This window comes from Schistocerca gregaria, chromosome 2, assembly GCF_023897955.1.
Source record: "Schistocerca gregaria isolate iqSchGreg1 chromosome 2, iqSchGreg1.2, whole genome shotgun sequence".
NCBI lineage: Eukaryota > Metazoa > Arthropoda > Insecta > Orthoptera > Acrididae > Schistocerca > Schistocerca gregaria.
In genome coordinates, this window is record NC_064921.1 from 703,522,695 (window position 1) to 703,545,223 (window position 22,529).

The 22,529-nt window shown below is 39.6% G+C and overlaps 1 protein-coding gene across 4 annotated transcripts in view; it reads left to right on the forward strand.

Moving 5' to 3' along the window:
• Positions 1-22,529, forward strand: part of LOC126334816 (lysophosphatidylserine lipase ABHD12) — a 96,194-nt gene that overhangs the window by 61,579 nt on the left and 12,086 nt on the right. For all 4 annotated transcript variants that reach the window (XM_049997457.1, XM_049997458.1, XM_049997459.1 and 1 more), the window contains exons 6-9: positions 4,257-4,389; positions 4,526-4,643; positions 4,735-4,896; positions 7,978-8,105. In XM_049997457.1, coding sequence (XP_049853414.1) covers positions 4,257-4,389; positions 4,526-4,643; positions 4,735-4,896; positions 7,978-8,105 — 541 coding nt within the window. The remainder of the gene's footprint in view (positions 1-4,256; positions 4,390-4,525; positions 4,644-4,734; positions 4,897-7,977; positions 8,106-22,529) is intronic.

The window sequence follows — 22,529 nt, forward strand, 5'->3', positions numbered from 1 at the left end:
TGGACATCCACATGCTTCTGATGGCTCCATACACACCTCTGTCCATGTTAAATCCACCAACCACCAACAGTACCTGCATTTCGATATGTGCTATCCCTTCCTCACCAAAAAAATGCATTCCATACATACTGACCACCCAGGGGTGACATATCTGCAGAGACAGGAGCTCCTTTGCCCAGTATGCTGAAGTCTCCCAAAGACGTTCACGGGCAGGCACTGTCCCTCAGACGTAGTCCGCAAAAAAGTTTTGTTGCCATATCCCCATAGACCACCCCTAAAAACCAGCTACAAAGCAGCATTCCCTTCATCACCCAATATCACTTTGTTCTGGGGCTACTGAACCTCATCCTTTAGCAAGGCTTTGATTATCTACAATTGTGCCTTGAAATTAAGGCTTCCTACCCAAGATCCTTCCCTCCCTTCCTAAAGTGGTATTTTGTTCCCACACAACCTCCACAACATCCTAGTCCATGCCAGTGCCACTCTCAATCCCAACCCCTTGCCACAGGGATCGTATCCCTGTGGAACAGCCAGGTGCAAGGCCTGCCCAATCCACCCAAGCAGCACCTTCTAATCCAGTCTTGTCATGGGCTTATCCTACCCCATCAAAGTCCAGGCCACCTGTGAAAGCAACCATGTTATATACTAACTCTCTCCAGTCAGTGCTCAGCTTCTTATATTGGCTTGATACCAACCATCTGTCCACCAGGAAGAATGGCCACTGCCAAACTGGCCAAAAGTGAAGTGGACCACCTTGTGACACAACATGCAATTGAACAGAACAAGCTTGATTTCAATGGCCGCTTCAAAACACACACTATCTGGATCCTCCCTTCCACCACCAGCTTTCCTGAACTGTGCAGATGGGAGCTATCCTTAAAACACATTCTGCACTCTCAAAGCCATCCTGGCCTCAAAATACAGTAGTGTACTACCCCCACACCTTCCACCCAACTATTTGCACTCCCCAATTCCTATTACCTCCTCGCAAATTGCCTCCCCTTACCCTCATTGTATGTTGCTGTCTGCTGCGCACCCACAAGTCGTTCCACATTCTCTGGTCCTCTCTTTTTTGCTCTCCATCTCCCTTCCAGTCAACATTGCCAAAAGCTTTCTGTAAGTGTACAACTGCTAGAAACAAAGGTTTGCCTTTCCTTAATCTATCTTCTAAGATAAGTAATAGGATCAGTATTGCCTCGTGTTCCAACATTTCTACGGAATCCAAAGTGATCTTCTCCGAAGTTGGGCTTTACCAGTTCTTCCGTTTGTCTGTTAAGCATTCATGTTAATATTTTGCAGCCATGACTTATTAAACTGGTAGTTTGGTAATTTTCATATATACCAACACCTGCTTTCTTTGGTATTGGAATTATTATATTCTTCTTGAAGTCTGAGTGTGTTTCACCTGTCTCGTACATCTTGATCACCAGATGGTAGAGTTTTGTCAGGGCTGACTCTCTCAAGGCTATCAGTAATTTTAATGGGATGTTGTCTACTGCCAAGGCCTAGTGTTGACTTAGGTCAGTGCTCTGTCAAACTCTCCTCGCAGTATCAAATCTCCCATTTCATCTTCATCTACATCCTCTTCCATTTACATAATATTGTCCTGAAGTACATCAAGCTTATATAGGCCCTCTATATACTCCCTCCACCTTTCTGTTGTCCCTTTCTTTGTTTAGAACTGGGTTTCCATCTGAGCTCTTGATATTCATAGAAGTGGTTCTCTCTTCTCCAAAGGCCTCTTTAATTTTCCTGTAGGCAGTATCTATCTTACCCCTAGTGAGATAAGCTTCTACATCCTTACATTTGTCCTCTAGCCATGCCTGCTTAGCCGTTTTGCACTTCCTGTCAATCTCATTTTCGAGACATTTGTATTCCTTTCTGCCTGCTTCATTTACTGCATTTTTATATCTTCTCCTTTCATCAATTAAATTCAATATATCTTCTGTTACCCAAGGATTTCTACTAGCCCTCATCTTTTTACCTACTTGATCCTCTGCTGCCTTAACTATTTCATCTTTCAAAGCTACACATTATTCTTCTACTGTATTTCTTTCCCCCATTCTTGTCAATTGTTCCCTTATGCTCTCCCTGAAACTCTGTACAACCTCTGGTTTAGTCAGTTTATCCAGGTCCCATCTCCCTAAATTCCCACCGTTTTGCAGTTTCTGCAGTTTTAATTTACAGTTCATAACCAATAGATTGTGGTCAGAGTCCACATCTGCCCCTGGAAATGTCATACAATTTAAAACCTGGTTCCTAAATATCCGTCTTCCCATTATTTAATCTGTCTGATACCTTCTAGTATCTCCAGGATTCTTCCATGTATACAACCTTTTTTTATGATTCTTGAACCAAGTGTTAGCTATAATAAAGTTATGCTCTGTGCAAAATTCTACCAGGCAGCTTCCTCTTTCATTTCTTACCCCCATTCCATATTCACCTACTAAGTTTCCTTGTCTTCCTTTTCCTACTATTGAATTCCAGTCACCCATTACTATTAAATTTTCGTCTCCCTTCACTATCTCAATATTTTTTTTTTCTCTTATCTCATAATACATTTCATGAATCTCTTCGTCATCTGCAGAGCTAGTTGGCATATAAATTTGTACTACTGTGGTAGGTGTGGGCTTCGTGTCTCTCTTGGCCACAATAATGCATATTTGCTGTTTGTAGTAGCTCACCCATACTCCTATTTTTTTTATTCATTATTAAACCTACTCCTGCATTACCCCTATTTAATTTTGTATTTATAACCCTGTATTCACCTGACCAGAAGTCTTGCTCCTCCTACCACCGAACTTCACTAATTCCACTATATTTAACATCAACCTATCCATTTCCCTTTTTAAATTTTCTAACATACCTGCCTGATTAAGGGATCTGTCATTCAACACTCCAATCCGTAGAACACCACTTTTCTTTCTCCTGATTATAATGTCCTCCTGAGTAGTCCCTGCCTGGAGATCCGAATGGGGAGCTATTTTACCTCCAGAATATTTTCTCCAAGTGGATGTCATCGTCATTTAACCATACAGTAAAGCTGCAAGCCCTCGGGAAAAATTATAGCTGTAGTTTTCCCTTGCTTTCAGCCGTTCACAGTACCAACACGGCAAGGTCGTTTTGGTCAGTGTTATAAGGCCAGATCAGTCAGTCATCCAGACTGTTGCCCTTGTAACTACTGAAAAGACTGCTGCCCTTCTTCAGGAACCACATGCTTGTCTGGCCTCTCAACATATACCCCCATTGTGGTTGCACTTACGGTACGGCAACCTGTATTGCTGAGGCACGCAAGCCTCCCCATCAACGGCAAGGTCCATGGTTCATGCGGAGAGGGAGTAGCGATCTATCCTTTTCATAAAATAATGTTCAAGAATAGATTGTTAGATATCATAACTAATGGGGAGATACTGAATATAATTTGGTAGAAAAGAAATTTGTGGCATAATGTTACTAAAAGGAGGTCAGGATACAATCTGAGACTTCAAGGAATTGTCACTTTAGTATTGGAGGGAAGTGTAGGGGTAAAACTTGTTGAGGGAGACAGAGAGATGCCTGCAGTAAGCTGGTTCAAACAGTTGTGAGTTGCAGTGGTTGTTTGAATATGAAGGGGCTAGGATAGAAGTGCATTGAAAGCTATATCAAACCATATTGAGGACTAGGACCACGCCATCAACACAACAGATCACGTACTGCCTCCTTCTGCCATGCTTCCTCCTCTTGTCCCATGTGCGCATTCTCAATTCTCTCTCTCTCTCTCTCTCTCTCTCTCTCTCTCTCTCTCTCTCTCTCTCTCTCTCTAATTCTCAGCCATATGATGGTTAAATGTGCAAGGCATTGTTTTCACGACACCCACAATTTGCTTTTACACTTCAACTGAAAATAGTTGTAAATTGAGCACATAAAATTCATGACCTTACGTATATGTTGTTATTCCCCTTCAGACTCTCCGTATCTTTGAAGCCAGCAAGTGTGTTATCAGATGAATTCTTTTACAACAGCAAACATCACTTGAATTTATGGGACTACATTGCGCTATTTTCTATAAAGTGAGTTAACATTATCTCAGCTGGAGTGTTATATTGTAATACGCAGCACTCTGTCAGTGACATGAAGTTCTCTCTAAATGAAAAAAGAATGGTAGCCTTGATGTGAATTATTTGGAATGATCCTTCCTATTTCATCACAACATACTTTTGTGTCATATTCTGTGTCATTCAGATGTTGTTTACCGTCATATGTATTGTGATACACAGGTTATGCTGATTCAAGTCCTGTGTCACCATCGGAGACAGGTGTTGTGTCCGATGGAAAATTTATGTACAGATGGGTGGAGGAGCATGCCAAAGGATCTCCATTGTTTGTGTGGGGTCATTCTTTAGGAACAGGGTAACTACTTCATAATATGTTATTTTTATTATGAAACTATAACTTTAAAAAGAAATGCTATTACGCCTTAATCATAGGCTGTAATGGTAAGATGCCAGTGCGTATTTGTAAGAAATGTCTCTCATTTTTGTTTTAGAGTATCATCACATGTGTTAGATCTGTTGGCACAAGAAGGAAAGAGTCCATCTGGACTTATCCTGGAATCTCCTTTCAATAATTTGAGAGATGAAATAAAGGAACATCCATTTGCAAGGGTAAAATTACAGATTTACATCAATTATTAATTACAGTTTCATATTTGAAGCCCTTCCATATATTTTGCTTAAATAAGAATCTCTGTTTCAGCTTTTCAACCAGTTACCATGGTTTGATTTCTTTTTCATTGATCCAATAGAGCAAAACGATCTGTTGTTTGCTTCGGATAAGCACTTGGTGAATGTTCATTGCCCTATTCTCATTCTGCATGCCCAGGATGATGTCGTTGTTCCCTTCATTCTGGGCCAAAGGGTTAGTACGTATGTCATATGTTAATTACAATAATGTATACTAGGAATCAGAAAATGTGCCTTAATCATAATATTGTCTTATTTGTAATTTACCTTGTTTCTAGCCAATAGCAGTAGTTACGTGTTCTGATAAAAATTTTCGAATGGAATGTATTACTTGTCACTCAGTCATTCAAACATATATTATTTAAAAAGTAAAGTGAAGCATTTGTTGATGTTAAACCTTTCTTTAGATTTTCCATGGAATTGGTTTTCCATAACATCTCATATTAATAGAATGCGACATACACTTAAATGTCACAAGCTGCTCATCACTACTTAATCTCAGTTTTTTTTCCCTTTTTTGTACCATATGGAGATTGGTTTTCCTGCAGAAAATATGAATAGTGCATGAAAACCACGTTGCAGTCTAAAAGTTTTGATGTAATTGTAGGTCTAATAATGAAATAGTTCAGAAATGCATTAATACTTCTTGATTTCTTCTACCTCGTCTGTGTTGAGATTACTTCCTTTCAAATACAACTAGTTCAGACTACCTGTCCAGCTGGTGCATTTTGTTTCCTCCTCCCCTTCTGGGTGATTCTTCTTCTTCTTTTTCCAGACAGTGTACATTTAAAACATTGTTGTATCAGAATAGTTGCATCACATGGTGACAGTTTTATTGTTGCAATTACAATATCATGGAATGGATAGTTGCTACTTACCGTACAGTGGAGATGCCAAGTCACATACAAGCACAACAAAAAGACTGTCAAACAAAGCTTTCAGCCAAACAGGCCCTCATCAGAATCACACAACACAGTGACCACTTTCTGTCGCTGTCAAGGTCAGACGTGTGTGTGTGGTGTGTGTGTGTGTGTGTGTGTGTGTGTGTGTGTGTGTGTGTGTGTGTGTGTGTGTGTGTGTGTGTACACTTCTGACAAAGGTCTGTTTGTCTGAAAGCTTCATTTGACAGTGTTTTTGTTGTGCCTATCTGCGACCCAGTATCTCTGCTATATGGTGAGTAGCAACTGTCCTTTCATAATATTGCCAATATTCCATCCTGGATTTTCCAGTATTGGTGCAATGGTAGTATAAGTTATTTCACACTGCATAAACTAATAGAAATGCATAAGTAGCCATATGTTGGAAGCATCAGACGATTGCATCAAAATTCTCATTTCATTTTAAGTTGCCTGTACTGGCGGAAACTTACAGACATAGCCCTTGCCTTAACAGAAGCAGAAGTTTCAAAAAATTAAATAATAAATAAGTAGCAGCAATTAACCCAGTTCAGAAAAGGCAAAACAATAAAACCAATATCCTCCATTTTTTTCCATTTCTAATCCTTGTCTACATATTGCGTTTTCCACTTTTACTCCTCCTCCCAGCACCAAACTATTATTGTGTGCTATAGAATACATCCCATTAACCTGTCCATTCTTCTACTAACTATTTTTCATAGTTTTATTTCCTAAGATATTTTTACTAGTAATTTTTCATTTTGTGCTTATTTATAATTGTCCACTTAATTTTTTACATTATTTCTGTACCATCACATTTCAAATGCCTACAGTTTATTCTTCTCCTGATTTCCAATGGTCCACATTTCACTTCCATATTATGCTATGCTCCAGATGTACAATTTTAGAAACTTTTTCCTCATTTATGTATGAATATCTGAAACCAGTATTGTTATATTAATGTAGAGAGCTTTATTTGCTTATGTCAGTCTGCTTGTTATTTTTACTTTTCTGAATTTATGTTTAATATCCCTATATGTTGTGTGGATATTTCATATAATCATATCTTTCTCAATATCCTCTTTTTCATCCATTCTGATTCGGCCTGTTGGAGCTTTGCCTTATTTTAATTCCTAACTAAAGCTCAAATATTTCTTGAATCATTGATGGCTTCTTTTCCTCGACTTTCTCTGCACTTTCGGTATTCTATCCTACTTAAATTATTTTATCATCATATTAAATGGAATTGGTTCCTGTGTGCACTTCATGACTGTACATATTTTTGTGTTGCTTGGTAGAAATCCTATGTATAACTTTATTCTATGGTAAAGGATGCAGCCAAACCAGAATTACTAAGTTAGCAGTAAATGCTTCTTGAAAACTTTTAAAAGAAACATGCTTCAAATCCAATACAATTTCATGAAGATGTGAAACGTAACATGACTATGCTCTTCATCGCCCAATCCAGGAACAGCATAAAACTAAGTTAGTTATTGTAAGTTGTACATATACTCTCCCATTTTGGCTTTTCTTGTTTTAGCATTTATATGGTTTTACAATAAATCGCTTAAGGCAACACTAGAGGGATTCCTTCAATAAGGACATAACCACCTGACCTGCAGAGTTTGTGGTCCATCACTGATTACTTTGTTGTGAATAGTATATTAAACTTTCTTCACAAAAATCTATATATATATTGCTAAATTATATAATTTCATAAGTAACTAATTTCTAAGGCAAGTGAATATTCCTTGGTTATATAGCTAGTGTAGTAATACAGATAATGCAGTGAGACTGAAGGTAACCTCTTTTTATAATTGTAAGTTTGTTTTGTCCTTGATGGGAAAGAAGTGTTTAGTTGTACTATATTTGCAGACTGAAGTGACAAATGAAAATTTGCACCAAGGCCAGGATTTGAACCCATGTCTCCTGCTCACTAGGCAAATGCGCTAAGCACTACACTACCCTGGCACAGTGGCTTTGCACAAATGCTTGGACTACCCTTTCATACCTCCTTTCTCAGTCCAGATTCCTGTTCATGCCTCTTATCACTTGGTTTTCCCCGATTTACACGTATGCATTATAGATGTTTGAGACTTGAAAAGATTTCTGGAACCTTATAGTTTCATTTGCTATTTAGTTGTAGGTTTATTTTTCACCTATTGCATCTTTTTTACACTTTCATAATTAAAATAGTTTGTAAAGAATTGTGACTAATGAATTATGCTATTACTGTGAAATACTGTGGTCATTTCTCAATAACTGCTGGACCAACCTAAACTAGAATGAATCACTTCTGAAAAAAATACATTGCAGAAAGCAGATAGCAATAATAACACTTTGTTTTAAATTTATTTCAGCTCTACAAAAGTCTTGAACAAACACGGCCCAAAGATGCTGCTTCTGTTGAATTTGTGATATTTGAAGATAAGTACCGATATGGACACAAGTATATTTGTAGAGCTCCTGAATTGCCTGACATTATTCAGTAAGTATTTTAAATACTTTGTAATGTGTGTATGCTAGGGGGGAGGACGGAAAAAAACAGACTTCACAGCTATTTTTGGTAATTCTTCTTCATAGTGTTTATCCTGCGCTAACAAGGTCCATTTGGGTCTGTCAACGGCATCTTTATAGTTGGCACTGAGGAACTCCATATTCCTCTTGATACAGTCTATCCGTGTCTCGGGTCTACCACTAGGCTGTCTGCCATTTATGTCCTGGTGTGTAGTTGCTCTTGCCACCAAGTCTGCTTTACTGCGCATGAAGTGTCCGTGTACCACCTTAACCTGCTTTTCCATAGTTCGTCTGAGATGAGTGCAACTCCCAAGTTGCTGTTGAACGTTGACCTTTGTTGCATTGTCAAATAAATTGCTCCACTTTCTTCAGGTCCTCTCCACTGACTATGATGATCTCATTGGTCTGAATACCACACTCCATGCATTCTGTCTTCTGTATATTCAGACGGAGGCCAAATTTGCCAAGTCATTGATTCCATTGCTGCGTCTTTTCCTGGAGATCTTAATGGTGTTTGCTTGCCAGTAAAACATCATCAACATATAGAAGTGGCCAAGGGTGGGGTACTGTAGATCGTGTGTCACAATGTATGTACAGAGGGTAAAAACTAAAGGTGACAGTGCTGAACCTTGATGTACTCTGACATGGATAGTGAAAGGGGATGATGTTCCCACTGCATATATCGGACATTGCTGGAGACATTTTGATAAAGCAGTTCGACCCATTGGACATAGGCTTCAGGGACGTTGAGAGATCGTAATGCATGCCAAAAAAGCTGATGTGGGACATGGTTGAAGACCTTTCCCAGACTTAGGAATTACATGTGAGTATTCTTGTTCTTCTCAAATTGTGTCTCAATAAGTAACCAAGCGGTATGAATGGCATATGTGGTTCCACTTCCTTTGATAAACCTCCATTGATTTGGGGTGACTGAGCCTAGAATCTATAACACACTCAAAGATCTTCATCATGTGACAAAGCAGTTGAATTAGTCAATACTGTGAGCATTCTGTCACATCACCTTTTTGCTACCAGATTGTCAGTGTGACACTAGTTGTCCTGGGACTATATCCTCACCAGTGATTCTGTTGAAGAGGGTAGTAAGAATTGTGGCACCTTTGTGGCCAAGGATCTTCCATACATTAGCTGGGATTCATCGGGGCCAGTAGCTTCCCCATTCTTCATCTTTTTGACTGATTGCTTGACCTCCTAATTGGTAGCACAGGTCCAGCATCCATATCAGCATTTAGTATTGGAGGATAGCAAAAATTTTTTGACAAGTAGTCACTTTAACTGTGGAGAATGCTGAGAGGGTCTCGAAGGAGTAGATGGTCTTTGTTCTTTATGTTTGACATGACCAATGTCCTGGGTGGCTCGATGGTGTGCTTTGGTGAGTTGATAAATTTTATTTACTTCTTCTGGTACATCCAGGTCATCATACACATGATAGTAAAATAATGTGGCTGCCACAATTGCTCTCTCAGCAGTCAATTTTTGTTTCTTGGAATGTAGCAGATTTTCATTTGTGTGAGACTGGAACCATACTTAGAAAACCTTCTTCTTCTCCCTCACAGCTGTTTGAACATTTTCATTTCACCACCAGATTTCGTTATTGATTGCTCGTTTGCCTGGTTTCATCCTGCCAAGAATGTTGTTCACTGCACAGTGGGCTTGGCTAGTAATGCTGTCCCATATGCTTAATACTGGCTGGTCTGTAACCATATCAATGGCCTTAAGAGCAGTGGTGAGCTGAGCTACGCATTCTGACATATGCCACCATTTGACTCCCTGCACCCTAATGATTTGGGGTCAAGTTCGGTTGTGGATATTCAACTTGAGGTCCATCAAGAGAGACCAATGCTGGAAGCAATTTATTCTAAGGAGATGACTTTTATGTCAGTTACCAGCTTCAGGTTGTGTCCTTCTTGTAAGTAGATAATCAATTTGAATGTCGCGCCCACCACTTGTGCATGCCCCTTCTTGAAGAATGTGTTGGACACCACAAGCTCATGTGCTCGGGCAAAATCCAGAATCAGTATCCCAGCCTCATTGACAGTGCCATATCGATTTCCACCATGACATTGATCATATCATTATCAGATACTGTTCAGGCTCAGTATTTTGTAGATGTGTATCTAATGCTGTCAAAAATTCATCCTTCTCTTCATAAGAGCATCCGGCTTGAGGCACCTAGCAGGACACAGTTCGAACTGTAGATGTGCCAGATGCGAATTTTACACTCGTGAGTCAGTCGGAGATTCTGTATACATCTGTGACTCTGTCCTGATACTTATTGCTAGTCACAATGCCTACGCCATTATGAATGCTGTTTGTGCTGTTATGGTTCAGTTTGAATCCATCACCGATCTCCAGGACTTTGGCTTATTTCCATTTCTTTAATATGCCGGTTTTTCAAGGTTTCAGCTAATGCCTGGCTTCTTCCAGACATGGTGCCAATGTTGACAGTAGCAATTTGCAGATGAACTGACTTCTTTAGCCCGGATCACCCAGCTCTTATCCATTTCTCATGTTTCCCAGGTGACGGGAATGCGTGTCGCTTGTAGGGTATGCCCTAGCATTCAAACCCAATATTCAAGCAGACATGCTCATTTGATGTTATGCTGGAGGCATTTTATACTTGCTGCCAAGTAGCAGGGACAAGCAGCTCCTCTGGAGAACAGGTGCCTTTTTGCAGCTGCCTCACTGAGGTACAGATGCTCCGCTTTGTCCACAGCTGGGACTTTGTCCTCCTTTGCCTTCAGAACCATTGACCATCTTCACCTGTCGCCCCTGGTAGGGGCCATCACATGGTACTACTAGGTGGGCCCGCTGGACCAAGGTTTTTTTTAAAGAGGTGTTACTTCTCTCTCATTCCTCACTTTGTCCTGGCTTGTAACAGGCAGAGCTTGGCTTCCCAAATTTTGGGTCCAAGTTGGTGACGTTCGTTATTTTTGGTAACACGGTGAACAGATATATCTTTCTGCAGGGGTGCTAGATATTCTAACAGCGTGATTCACTGCAGCATTACCAAGCAGAGAAGTTATGTGTTCTTAGGTTAGGCATATTAGAGGGATGGCAGAAGTCATTTTAACTTAACAACTCCTTATTCAACTGATTCTTAAGTATTCCTCCTCAGTGGGGCTCTCTAGGAAGTTAAGATTAATGGAGGAAATAGTTATTGTTCTAGAGGGACTAAGAATTTCTATCACAGCTTCATTTAGTAATCAGGTCATTCCATGTCAAATCAACTAATTTTGGAAAATTTTCCTGCTTGGCCATTACAAATTTCATTGAAATTTTATGTAAACGTGCACACAGATCCCCAATGAACATTTTCAAATTTATCATTCATCAAAGCATTACTAGCCAAGATATATCAAACAATGGAAACTCCAGATAGGAATAAGAGCAGTGTAGAGACAAAGCCGGTAATGATACGCTTGGAATAACGTAACCCAAAACCAATTTATGGCTGGTTGCTGTACACTATCAACAATTTATTTTATGTAATAGCCACATCTCCAACCATATCTATATATGACAAAATTGAATTACTGGAAAATAGTATGTGAATGAAATTTTGTATTCCACATCCTTGTGCTATCGAGCTAATGTTTAATAAGTGTCATGTTCAGCATGTGTTTCCTCCACAGGATATAAGAATCCAAAGTTTATCTTTTATTCATACCACGATTATATGTGTCCAAATTTGGTTCAAATTATCTAGCATTATTAACTCATGTTGGGTAATCAAGTACACTTCGTTTTGCAATTCAAACCATGCTCTTTCTGTTGAGCCCAGTTTGGTGAGTTTTATAGAACACAGTTTTTTTGCAAAATCAGATCTAAAATACCATATTTTTTACCTTTTTTCAAAGTCTTCAACTTTGTACGTAATTTATTCAGAATTGGAAAGTGGTACATAAATGAAACTTTATGATTGAGAACTTGTGTTGTTAGGGTACTACATGCCAAATTTCACGTTCACCATACCGTTAGTCCTCATGATATAAGAAACCAAAGTTTTACACTTGTTTTTGGGAACAAATTTTGGGGACGATTTTGCCAAAAAATTTTCTGACTGAATATCACTTGTAAAATTCTTCCTATTATTATTCGTAACAAAACAAGTAAAGCTGCACAAGACGGCCAAATTTCATTCTCTCCAACAAACATTGCCTGACATACAACAGTTCAAAGTTGCCAGAAGTCCACACTCACTCTGCACAAAGTCGTGCATAGTCAAACAAATGACTACCATATATGTTGGCCAGTATTGCTTTGAGGAATGAGGAATATTAACCTTTACCAATGTTCATTAGGGAAACGTGTGTGAGTTGACATGGAATGACCCAATCATGAGAATACCATGGAAGTGTTGATCAAACACCAGGGAGTGACTCAACAAGAGCAGTATTGCACATCATGGAAGATTCAAACAACACATCACTTCTCCCATAAACACGACACATTGAGTTGCAGACAGAAGCGAGAAAAAGCTGTTACACGTTTGAGCTTTCAACCAAAGCCTCCTTCAGAAAAGAAAATGCACACACATTCACACAAGCAAGCACACCAGACACACACATAACAGCTATTTTTGGCAGCTTCATCAGTTTGGTCAGAGCAGCCAAATGTAGCAGACATTCCGACTTTTCGTCATGCTTGTGTGCAACTCAAAGTGTCACCTTTATTAGGAGCAGCAATGTATCTTTTTTATAATATTCTTTTTGTCACTTCTACTTATATACATTAAGAAAAATGAATATGAAGGGAAAACCAGAGAAATTTGAACAGGTGCAGTTGTTCTCCCTCGCAGCATTCACAGATGGAACAGGGACAGGTGGAAATATTTAGTAGTACTTAAAAGTACTCTCCACTGCTCACAGTGAGATAGGTTGCAGAGTATAGCTGTAGATATCTATGAAAATAATAGAAAGTTGTCATTATACAGAGTAATTATAATTAAACTTCCACTACTTGAGAGGCCCCTCGTGAAAATAGAGCAATTGTAGGCCAAATGAAACTTTATGGAAGTATTTGTGGGAACACATGGAAGAGAAACAAAGAACAAGCCACTGAAAGAAACACATTTTAATTTCCCCATGTCAGGGTAATGCTAATGTGCTCGTGCCACAGGAGGACTATATTAATAAGGTCAATGTTTTATTATGTGACTAAATGTATCGCAAAACGGATAAGGGTCCTAGTAATAGTGTGTTGGGAAAAACAGCAGAACTTCTGTCTTAACAGCTCTATGCCAAAGGAAGCCTTCAAGAGTCTGAGACCAAATAGTTCATTTCCAGCTATGCTGTGTGGACTGCCCAAGGCCTACAAAGAAAGTGTGCTTTTATGTCCTATAGTAAGCAATATTGGAGCAGCAACGTATGGTTTGGCCAAATACCTGGCATCTTTACTCAAATCCATTGCAGACAAATGCCCATATCATATCAGAAATTATAGCGATTTCATCAGACTCCAGTAATTTAAACTGGAAAGCAGTGATTTATTGGTCAGTTTTGAGGTCGTTTCACTTCTTACAAATGCACTTCTGGTGGCAGTAGGTTTGAGGCTGACATTACAGCTTTGTTGGAGCATATTCTCCTCCCCCCATGAACCATGGACCTTGCCATTGGTGGGGAGGCTTGCGTACCTCAGCGATACAGATGGCCGTACCATAGGTGCAACCACAACGGAGGGGTATCTGTTGAGAGGCCAGACAAACGTGTGGTTCCTGAAGAGGGGCAGCAGCCTTTTCAGTAGTTGCAGGGGCAACAGTCTGGATGATTGACTGATCTGGCCTTGTAACAATAACCAAAACGGCCTTGCTGTGCTGGTACTGCGAACGGCTGAAAGCAAGGGGAAACTACAGCCGTAATTTTTCCCGAGGACATGCAGCTCTACTGTATGGTTAAATGATGATGGCATCCTCTTGGGTAAAATATTCCGGAGGTAAAATAGTCCCCCATTCGGATCTCCGGGCAGGGACTACTCAGGAGGATGTCGTTATCAGGAGAAAGAAAACTGGCATTCTACGGATCGGAGCGTGGAATGTCAGATCCCTTAATCGGGCAGGTAGGTTAGAAAATTTAAAAAGGGAAATGGATAGGTTAAAGTTAGATATAGTGGGAATTAGTGAGGTTCGGTGGCAGGAGGAACAAGACTTCTGGTCAGGTGACTACAGGGTTATAAACACACAATCAAATAGGGGTAATGCAGGAGTAGGTTTAATAATGAATAGGAAAATAGGAATGCGGGTAAGCTACTACAAACAGCATAGTGAACGCATTATTGTGGCCAAGATAGATACGAAGCCCACACCTACTACAGTAGTACAAGTTTATATGCCAACTAGCTCTGCAGATGATGAAGAAATTGAAGAAATGTACGATGAAATAAAAGAAATTATTCAGATAGTGAAGGGACACGAAAATTTAATAATAATGGGTGACTGGAATTCGAGTGTAGGAAAAGGGAGAGAAGGAAACATAGTAGGTGAATATGGATTGGGGCTAAGAAATGAAAGAGGAAGCCGCCTAGTAGAATTTTGCACAGAGCACAACTTAATCATAGCTAACACTTGGTTTAAGAATCATGAAAGAAGGTTGTATACGTGGAAGAATCCTGGAGATACTAAAAGGTATCAGATAGATTATATAATGGTAAGACAGAGATTTAGGAACCAGGTTTTAAGTTGGAAGACATTTCCAGGGGCAGATGTGGACTCTGACCACAATCTATTGGTTATGACCTGTAGATTAAAACTGAAGAAACTGCAAAAATGTGAGAAATTAAGGAGATGGGACCTGGATAAACTGAAAGAACCAGAGGTTGTACAGAGTTTCAGAGAGAGCATAAGGGAACAATTGACAGGAATAGGGGAAAGAAATACAGTAGAAGAAGAATGGGTAGCTCTGAGGGATGTAGTAGTGAAGGCAGCAGAGGATAAAGTAGGTAAAAAGACGAGGGCTGCTAGAAATCCTTGGGTAACAGAAGAAATATTGAATTTAATTGATGAAAGGAGAAAATATAAAAATGCAGTAAATGAAGCAGGCAAAAAGGAATACAAACGTCTCAAAAATGAGATCGACAGGAAGTGCAAAATGGCTAAACAGGGATGGCTAGAGGACAAATGTAAGGATGTAGAAGCTTATCTCACTAGGGGTAAGATAGATACTGCCTACAGGAAAATTAAAGAGACCTTTGGAGAGAAGAGAACCACGTGTATGAATATCAAGAGCTCAGATGGCAGCCCAGTTCTAAGCAAAGAAGGGAAGGCAGAAAGGTGGAAGGAGTATATAGAAGGCTTATACAAGGGCGATGTACTTGAGGACAATATTATGGAAATAGAAGAGGATGTAGATGAAGACGAAATGGGAGATACGATACTGCGTGAAGAGTTTGACAGAGCACTGAAAGACCTGAGTCGAAACAAGGCCCCCAGAGTAGACAACATTCCATTAGAACTACTGACGGCCTTGGGAGAGCCAGTCATGACAAAACTCTACCAGCTGGTGAGCAAGATGTATGAGACAGGCGAAATACCCTCAGACTTCAAGAAGAATATAATAATTCCAATCCCAAAGAAAGCAGGTGCTGACAGATGTGAAAATTACCGAACTATCAGTCTAATAAGTCACAGCTGCAAAATACTAACGCGAATTCTTTACAGACGAATGGAAAAACTGGTAGATGCAGACCTCGGGGAGGATCAGTTTGGATTCCGTCGAAATGTTGGAACACGTGAGGCAATACTGACCTTACGACTTATCTTAGAAGAAAGATTAAGAAAAGGCAAACCTACGTTTCTAGCATTTGTAGACTTAGAGAAAGCTTTTGACAATGTTGACTGGAATACTCTTTTTCATATTCTAAAGGTGGCAGGGGTAAAATACAGGGAGCGAAAGGCTATTTATAAGTTGTACAGAAACCAGATGGCAGTAATAAGAGTCGAGGGGCATGAAAGGGAAGCAGTGGTTGGGAAAGGAGTGAGACAGGGTTGTAGCCTCTCCCCGATGTTATTCAATCTGTATATTGAGCAAGCAGTAAAGGAAACAAAAGAAAAATTTGGAGTAGGTATTAAAATTCATGGAGACGAAGTAAAAACTTTGAGGTTCGCCGATGACATTGTAATTCTGTCAGAGACGGCAAAGGACTTGGAAGAGCAGTTGAACGGAATAGACAGTGTCTTGAAAGGAGGATATAAGATGAACATTAACAAAAGCAAAACGAGGATAATGGAATGTAGTCAAATTAAATCGGGTGATGCTGAGGGAATTAGATTAGGAAATGAGACACTTAAAGTAGTAAAGGAGTTTTGCTATTTAGGAAGTAAAATAACTGATGATGGTCGAAGTAGAGAGGATATAAAATGTAGACTGGCAATGGCAAGGAAAGCGTTTCTGAAGAAGAGAAATTTGTTAACATCGAATATAGATTTATGTATCAGGAAGTCGTTTCTGAAAGTATTTGTTTGGAGTGTAGCCATGTATGGAAGTGAAACATGGACGATAACTAGTTTGGACAAGAAGAGAACAGAAGCTTTCGAAATGTGGTGCTTCAGAAGAATACTGAAGATAAGGTGGATAGATCACGTAACTAATGAGGAGGTATTGAATAGGATTGGGGAGAAGAGAAGTTTGTGGCACAACTTGACTAGAAGAAGGGATCGGTTGGTAGGACATGTTTTGAGGCATCAAGGGATCACAAATTTAGCATTGGAGGGCAGCGTGGAGGGTAAAAATCGTAGAGGGAGACCGAGAGATGAGTACACTAAGCAAATTCAGAAGGATGTAGGTTGCAGTAGGTACTGGGAGATGAAGCAGCTTGCACAGGATAGAGTAGCATGGAGAGCTGCATCAAACCAGTCTCAGGACTGAAGACAACAACAACAACAACAACAGTAGTATACCTGCAAGGTTCCTATTTCAGTTTTAGTTAACTGACTTTGTCCGGTCAACAATTTTCCATCTTCTAATTTTTTTACTCTCATATCAACAGTTAGTTTTCTCAGCCTTGTTCCCAACGTTTTTGAACATGGGCTACACATTCTATTTTGCTAATAATGGCATCTGCATATGGCTTAGAGTTCACCACATTGTTGTATGCCTTACTGTCACCATCGCCCAAATATTTGGTGTACCGTACGCCTCTTGTTTCTACAGAGCGATGAAATATTTGTTGTACTCCATGAACTACCATACCACAACTCGTTCCTCTAAAAATAAGCCACAACGTTGTGTTATTTATGTTTATTGACTTAACAACATTTCCAATATTTAGACATTATCTCTACATCTAACACTTTACCGGTGTCTACACTCGTGGCATGTAGTCGATTTAAGTCAGGTGATGCTGAGTGAATTAGATTAGGAAATGAGACACTTAAAGTAGTAAAGGAGTTTTGCTATTTGGGGAGCAAAATAACTGATGATGGTTGAAGTAGAGAGGATGTAAAGTGTAGGCTGGCAATGGCAAGGAAAGCGTTTCTGAAGAAGAGAAATTTGTTAACATAGAGTATCGATTTAAGTGTCAGGAAGTCATTTCTGAAAGTATTTGTTTGGAGTGTAGCCATGTATGGAAGTGAAACATGGACGATAAATAGTTTGGACAAGAAGAGAATAGAAGCGTCAAGAAGAGAATAGAAGCTTTTGAAATGTGGTGCTACAGAAGTATGCTGAAGACTAGATGGGTAGATCACATAACTAATCAGGAAGTATAGAATAGGGTTGGGGAGAAGAGAAGTTTGTGGCACAACTTGACCAGAAGAAGGGATCGGTTGGTAGGACATGTTCTGAGGCATCAAGGGATCACCAGTTTAGTATTGGAGGGCAGCGTGGAGGGTAAAAATCGTAGAGGGAGACGAAGAGATGACTACACTAAGCAGAATCAGAAGGATGTAGGTTGCAGTAGGTACTGGGAGATGGAGAAGCTTGCACAGGATAGAGTAGCATGGAGAGCTGCATCAAACCAGTCTGAGGACTGAAGACCACACAACAACATTCTCTTCTTGACATAGTTGTTTAACAAGGACTTTTTTTAACAATGGGATGGTGTCAGAATGAGAACGCTTTCATCTCCTATGGTGGCTAATCATATGGAAGAGTCTAAGGAGTGAGTGCTTCCCTCACCTATTTTAAAACCAACATTATTTTGCTGATAAGTTGGTGACACTTCTACAGTTCAGTCTCATGGTTTTACTCTGTCTCCAAGAGTTCCTCCAACATCTGTACTCCATACATGAAAAAATAAAATTTATTATGAAGATGAAAAAAGACAGTTCTTTGCTGCCATTTTTAAATATCTTGGTGCAATATAAGAGTGATGGGACATTTGGTATTCCGAAAATCCACTCATACAGACTGTGTTTGCTAGCTGCTAATTAGCACCATCCAGCACAAACAGTGGGTGTTGTAAAGACCTTAATCCACCGAACCCATACCATCTCGGATGTCGATAATATGCAAACAGAACTGGACTACCTGCAAACTGTGTTCCTGAGCAATAGATACTCATCTCAGCAAGTATGGAGAGTGCTAAAGACATAAAAACAACAGACTGTTTATGTGCCGTATATTGGAAATATTTCAGCAAAAATAGGCAGAATATTAAAAAGACATAAAGTTAAAGCAAACTTTCATCCTTGGAAAATTTCAACACTGTTGGGATCTGTTAAAGGAGACTTCAGAGTTGCACAAGGCAAGTGTTTACAGGATTCCATGTGAATGTGGCAGACCTTACATTGGGCAAATAATGCACACAGTGTAGGATCACATTATAGAAATTCAGCGGCGTACTTGCCTTCCTCAAACCAGTAAGTCTGCTTTCACTGAATGCTGTATTTCCACAGGTCTTTTGATGAAATGCAGTGACACAAAAATTGTGGCCTGTATGTCAAACTTTTGGCACTCCAGTTAAATTCTACGTGTAATCTTTTCACAGAGAAATTTCATGCTATGCATAGCTGGCATCATTTTGTGATTTTACGGTACAAAGGCAATTCATTTTCTGTTGATGAGGTGAACTTTCACTGTGAAGGGCACGCAGTGCAGTGCACAGACCTGCAGCACAAGTGCATGTGCTCAAGCAGCATATACACCACGCATGTGCCAGCTGGTCGTAAATACATGAGCTCAGTGCATTTTCATAGTATTCACTTGCCGGTGGCCAGAAGACTCACCAAGCAAGGTGGCGCAGTGGTTAGCACACTGGACTCGCATTCTGGAGGACAACGGTTCAAACCCATGTCCAGCTGTCATGATTTAGGTTTTAAGTGATTTCCCTAAATTGGTTCAGGCAAATTCCAGAATGGTTCCTTTGAAATGAAATGACATAGCAGACTTCCTTTGCCATCCTATCCTAAACTGAGGGGACCGATGACCTCGCTGTTTGGACCTCCTCCCCCAGACCAACCAAACCAACCAACCAGAAGACTCTGCACTGAAATATTGTAGCAGCAAGTTGCAGACATCTGGCAGTTTTGCTAAATTTTATGAAACAATATAACGCTTGTTCCCTCCTTCATTATTTTGTTATTCCAGAGGACTGAGTTCAGTTGTGCAACTTTTGCTCTACCCTATTTTATTATTTATATCATCTTGACTTCTGTTGGGAACCATTATAACCCCCGGATACTTAAGACTTACACCCCCTTATTGCAATGGCTCCCACGTCCAAGTCCTCTAGGGTACTCTTGCCATTCTTCGTATATTCAGTTTTCCTCATTCTTGCTCTGAAGCCCAATCTTTCATACTCGTCTTTGAGCTTTGGAAGCATGTACTTGGTATCATCCTGGTCATCAGTGAAGTGTGTACAAGACTTCTTCCAATGCCCACAGCAGCTCAAATGCCTCCATCTGTACCTTATTAGTAAAAGACATTGTTGTTTTAAATTAATTTAACTGTAGATTGTTTTCTAAAAATTTAAAGTCAGAAGTTTTGTTATCATTTTAACTGTGTATTTTGTACTGCTTTTGGTTGAGACAATTTATTTTATAAGTGTAATTACTTAAAATTTTAGTTTGGCATAAGCATATATCCCACAACCTATGACATTGTTTGTTGCCACTTGCTTAGTAATGAACCATGGCTCTGACCATTTTTCCCTTGGTTTATAAACAAATCATTATTTTGTAAAAAGAATAATAATGCTGAAAACATTAAAAACTGAGAAGTTATTTTTACTGGTGTTCGAGCACTAACTGATTTTGTAAGATGACTGAAAGAAAACTGACATAAAATTTCCGCTATAGCAAGAAAAATGCCGTACAGGAACGATAATCCCACAAATTTAATTTCTTCATGTGATATCCTTTGCTTTGAGGATTACTTTGGAAAAAAATATTTGGTGGATTATCCATTTCCCATGTCATATTCTATGTAATAACAAACAGTGTTCCTTTTTTTTTACAAAATGAAACACCAAAGTGTAAATACACTTTTTTTTTTTTTTTTTTTTTTTTTTTTTTTTTTTTTTTTTTTTTTTTTTTTTTTGTTGCCTTGGTGAGCTTACTATACTTTTGAAACTTCCTGGCAGATTAAAACTGTGTGCTGGACCAAGACTCGAACTCGGGACCTTTGCCTTTCGTGGGCATGTGCTCTACTGTCCTTTCTTTCAGGAGTGCTAGTTCTGTAAGCTTTGCAGGAGAGATTCAGTAAAGTTTGGAAGGTAGGAGACAAGGTACTGGAAGAAGTAAAGCTGTGAGGACAGGCGTGAGTCATGCTTTGGTAGCTCAGATGGTAGAGCACTTGCCCGCGAAAGGCAAATGTCCCGAGTTCGAATCTCGGTCCGGCACGCAGCTTTAATCTGCCAGGAAGTTTCATATCAGCGCACACTCCGCTGCAGAGTGAAAATCTCATTCTGGATTAGATACTTCTGCTTACAATCCTTATACAGCCAACAAATTTCATGCATTACATGAGTGCCTGGTGTCCACCCTTTTGAACAAGTCCAAAAGATCAGACATGGTGTGGATTCTGCAGTTGTCATACATGTTATGTAAATAGAAGGTGAAGGGAAGAAGGTGTGGAGCAGGACGGGACTTCTGATGTCAGCTGCATTAGGAGTTGATTTGGAATAATCAGCGATGAGTGAAGAAAATGTTTACCAGGCATTAATTCAAACCCAAGATTGCATAGGTAGTGTGCGCACTTATGATAAACATGGTGCTGGGTGGTGCACTGGTTAACAGAAATACCTAGTAAGCAGGAGGCCCTAGGTACAAATCCTGGTTCAGCATACATTTTCATTCGTTACTGCTGATTTCGCATCAAGTCATGCAGCTGACATTGGTAGTTCCTTTCATTTCCTTTTGCTTTTGATTTTCCTTTCCCTTTTTCTTTCCTTTTTCCCCTCTCCACCTTGGATTTAAATAATAAATGTCATTCAGGTTGTTCAGTAAAACCTGAAATTCATAGCAGTGAGATTTATGGGGAAAATTTAAGTTTATATCAAAAGGATAGGCGAATAGAAAATGGAGGTGGCATATTTGTCACAGTAGACAAGAAACCCAAATCCATCGAGATAGAAATTGAAACATGTGAGATTGTGTGGGCAAGACTCGGTATCAGGGATGGGCATAAAATGATAATTAGATCCTTCTGTCGCCCACTAGGCTTATCTCTTGATGTGACCAAAAACTTTAAGGGGACACTCAGTTCACTTGTATGTATGTTCCCCGCGCCTACTGTAGTCCTCGGTGAAGATTTTAGTCGTCCAACAATCAGTTGGGAAAATTATAGTTTTATTAGTGGTGGGTGTGATAAGACGTCCTGTGAAACATTACTAAAGGCTTTCTCTGAAAGCTACTTAGAACAGATAGGTTGGGACCCCACTCTTAGAAGTATATAGGATCTAATGGCAACAAATAGGTCTGAACTCTTAGATGATGCCCACATTGAAACCGACTTCAGTGAACGTGACACAGTTGCAGCAACAATGATCACCAAAGTACAAGAAGTAAGCGGAAAGATATATATGTTCAGTAAACTAAATAAAAAAAATCTGTAGTGTCATATCTCATTTAAGGAACTTGGAAATTCCACCACAGGGCAGGAGCATGTTGAAGAACTATGACTCATGTTTTAAAGAATAATATACCATGTGGGTGGAAACATATGTATCCAGCAGAACAGTTCGTAATGCGAGCGACTCTCCATGGTATGCAGTCGCTGTAAAGAAATTACTTGAGAGACAGACTACTGCATAATAGGTGTAAAACAAAGCATAGGGCTGTAGATAGAGAGATGGTGAATGAAACGTGTTCTGCTGTCAAGACAGCAATGCATGAAGCCTTCATTTACTACCACAGCAGAATACTGTCAAATGATCTTCCACAAAACCCAAAAAGTTATTGTTGTTTGTAAAAGCTGTTAGTGGCACGAAAGTTTGTGTCCAG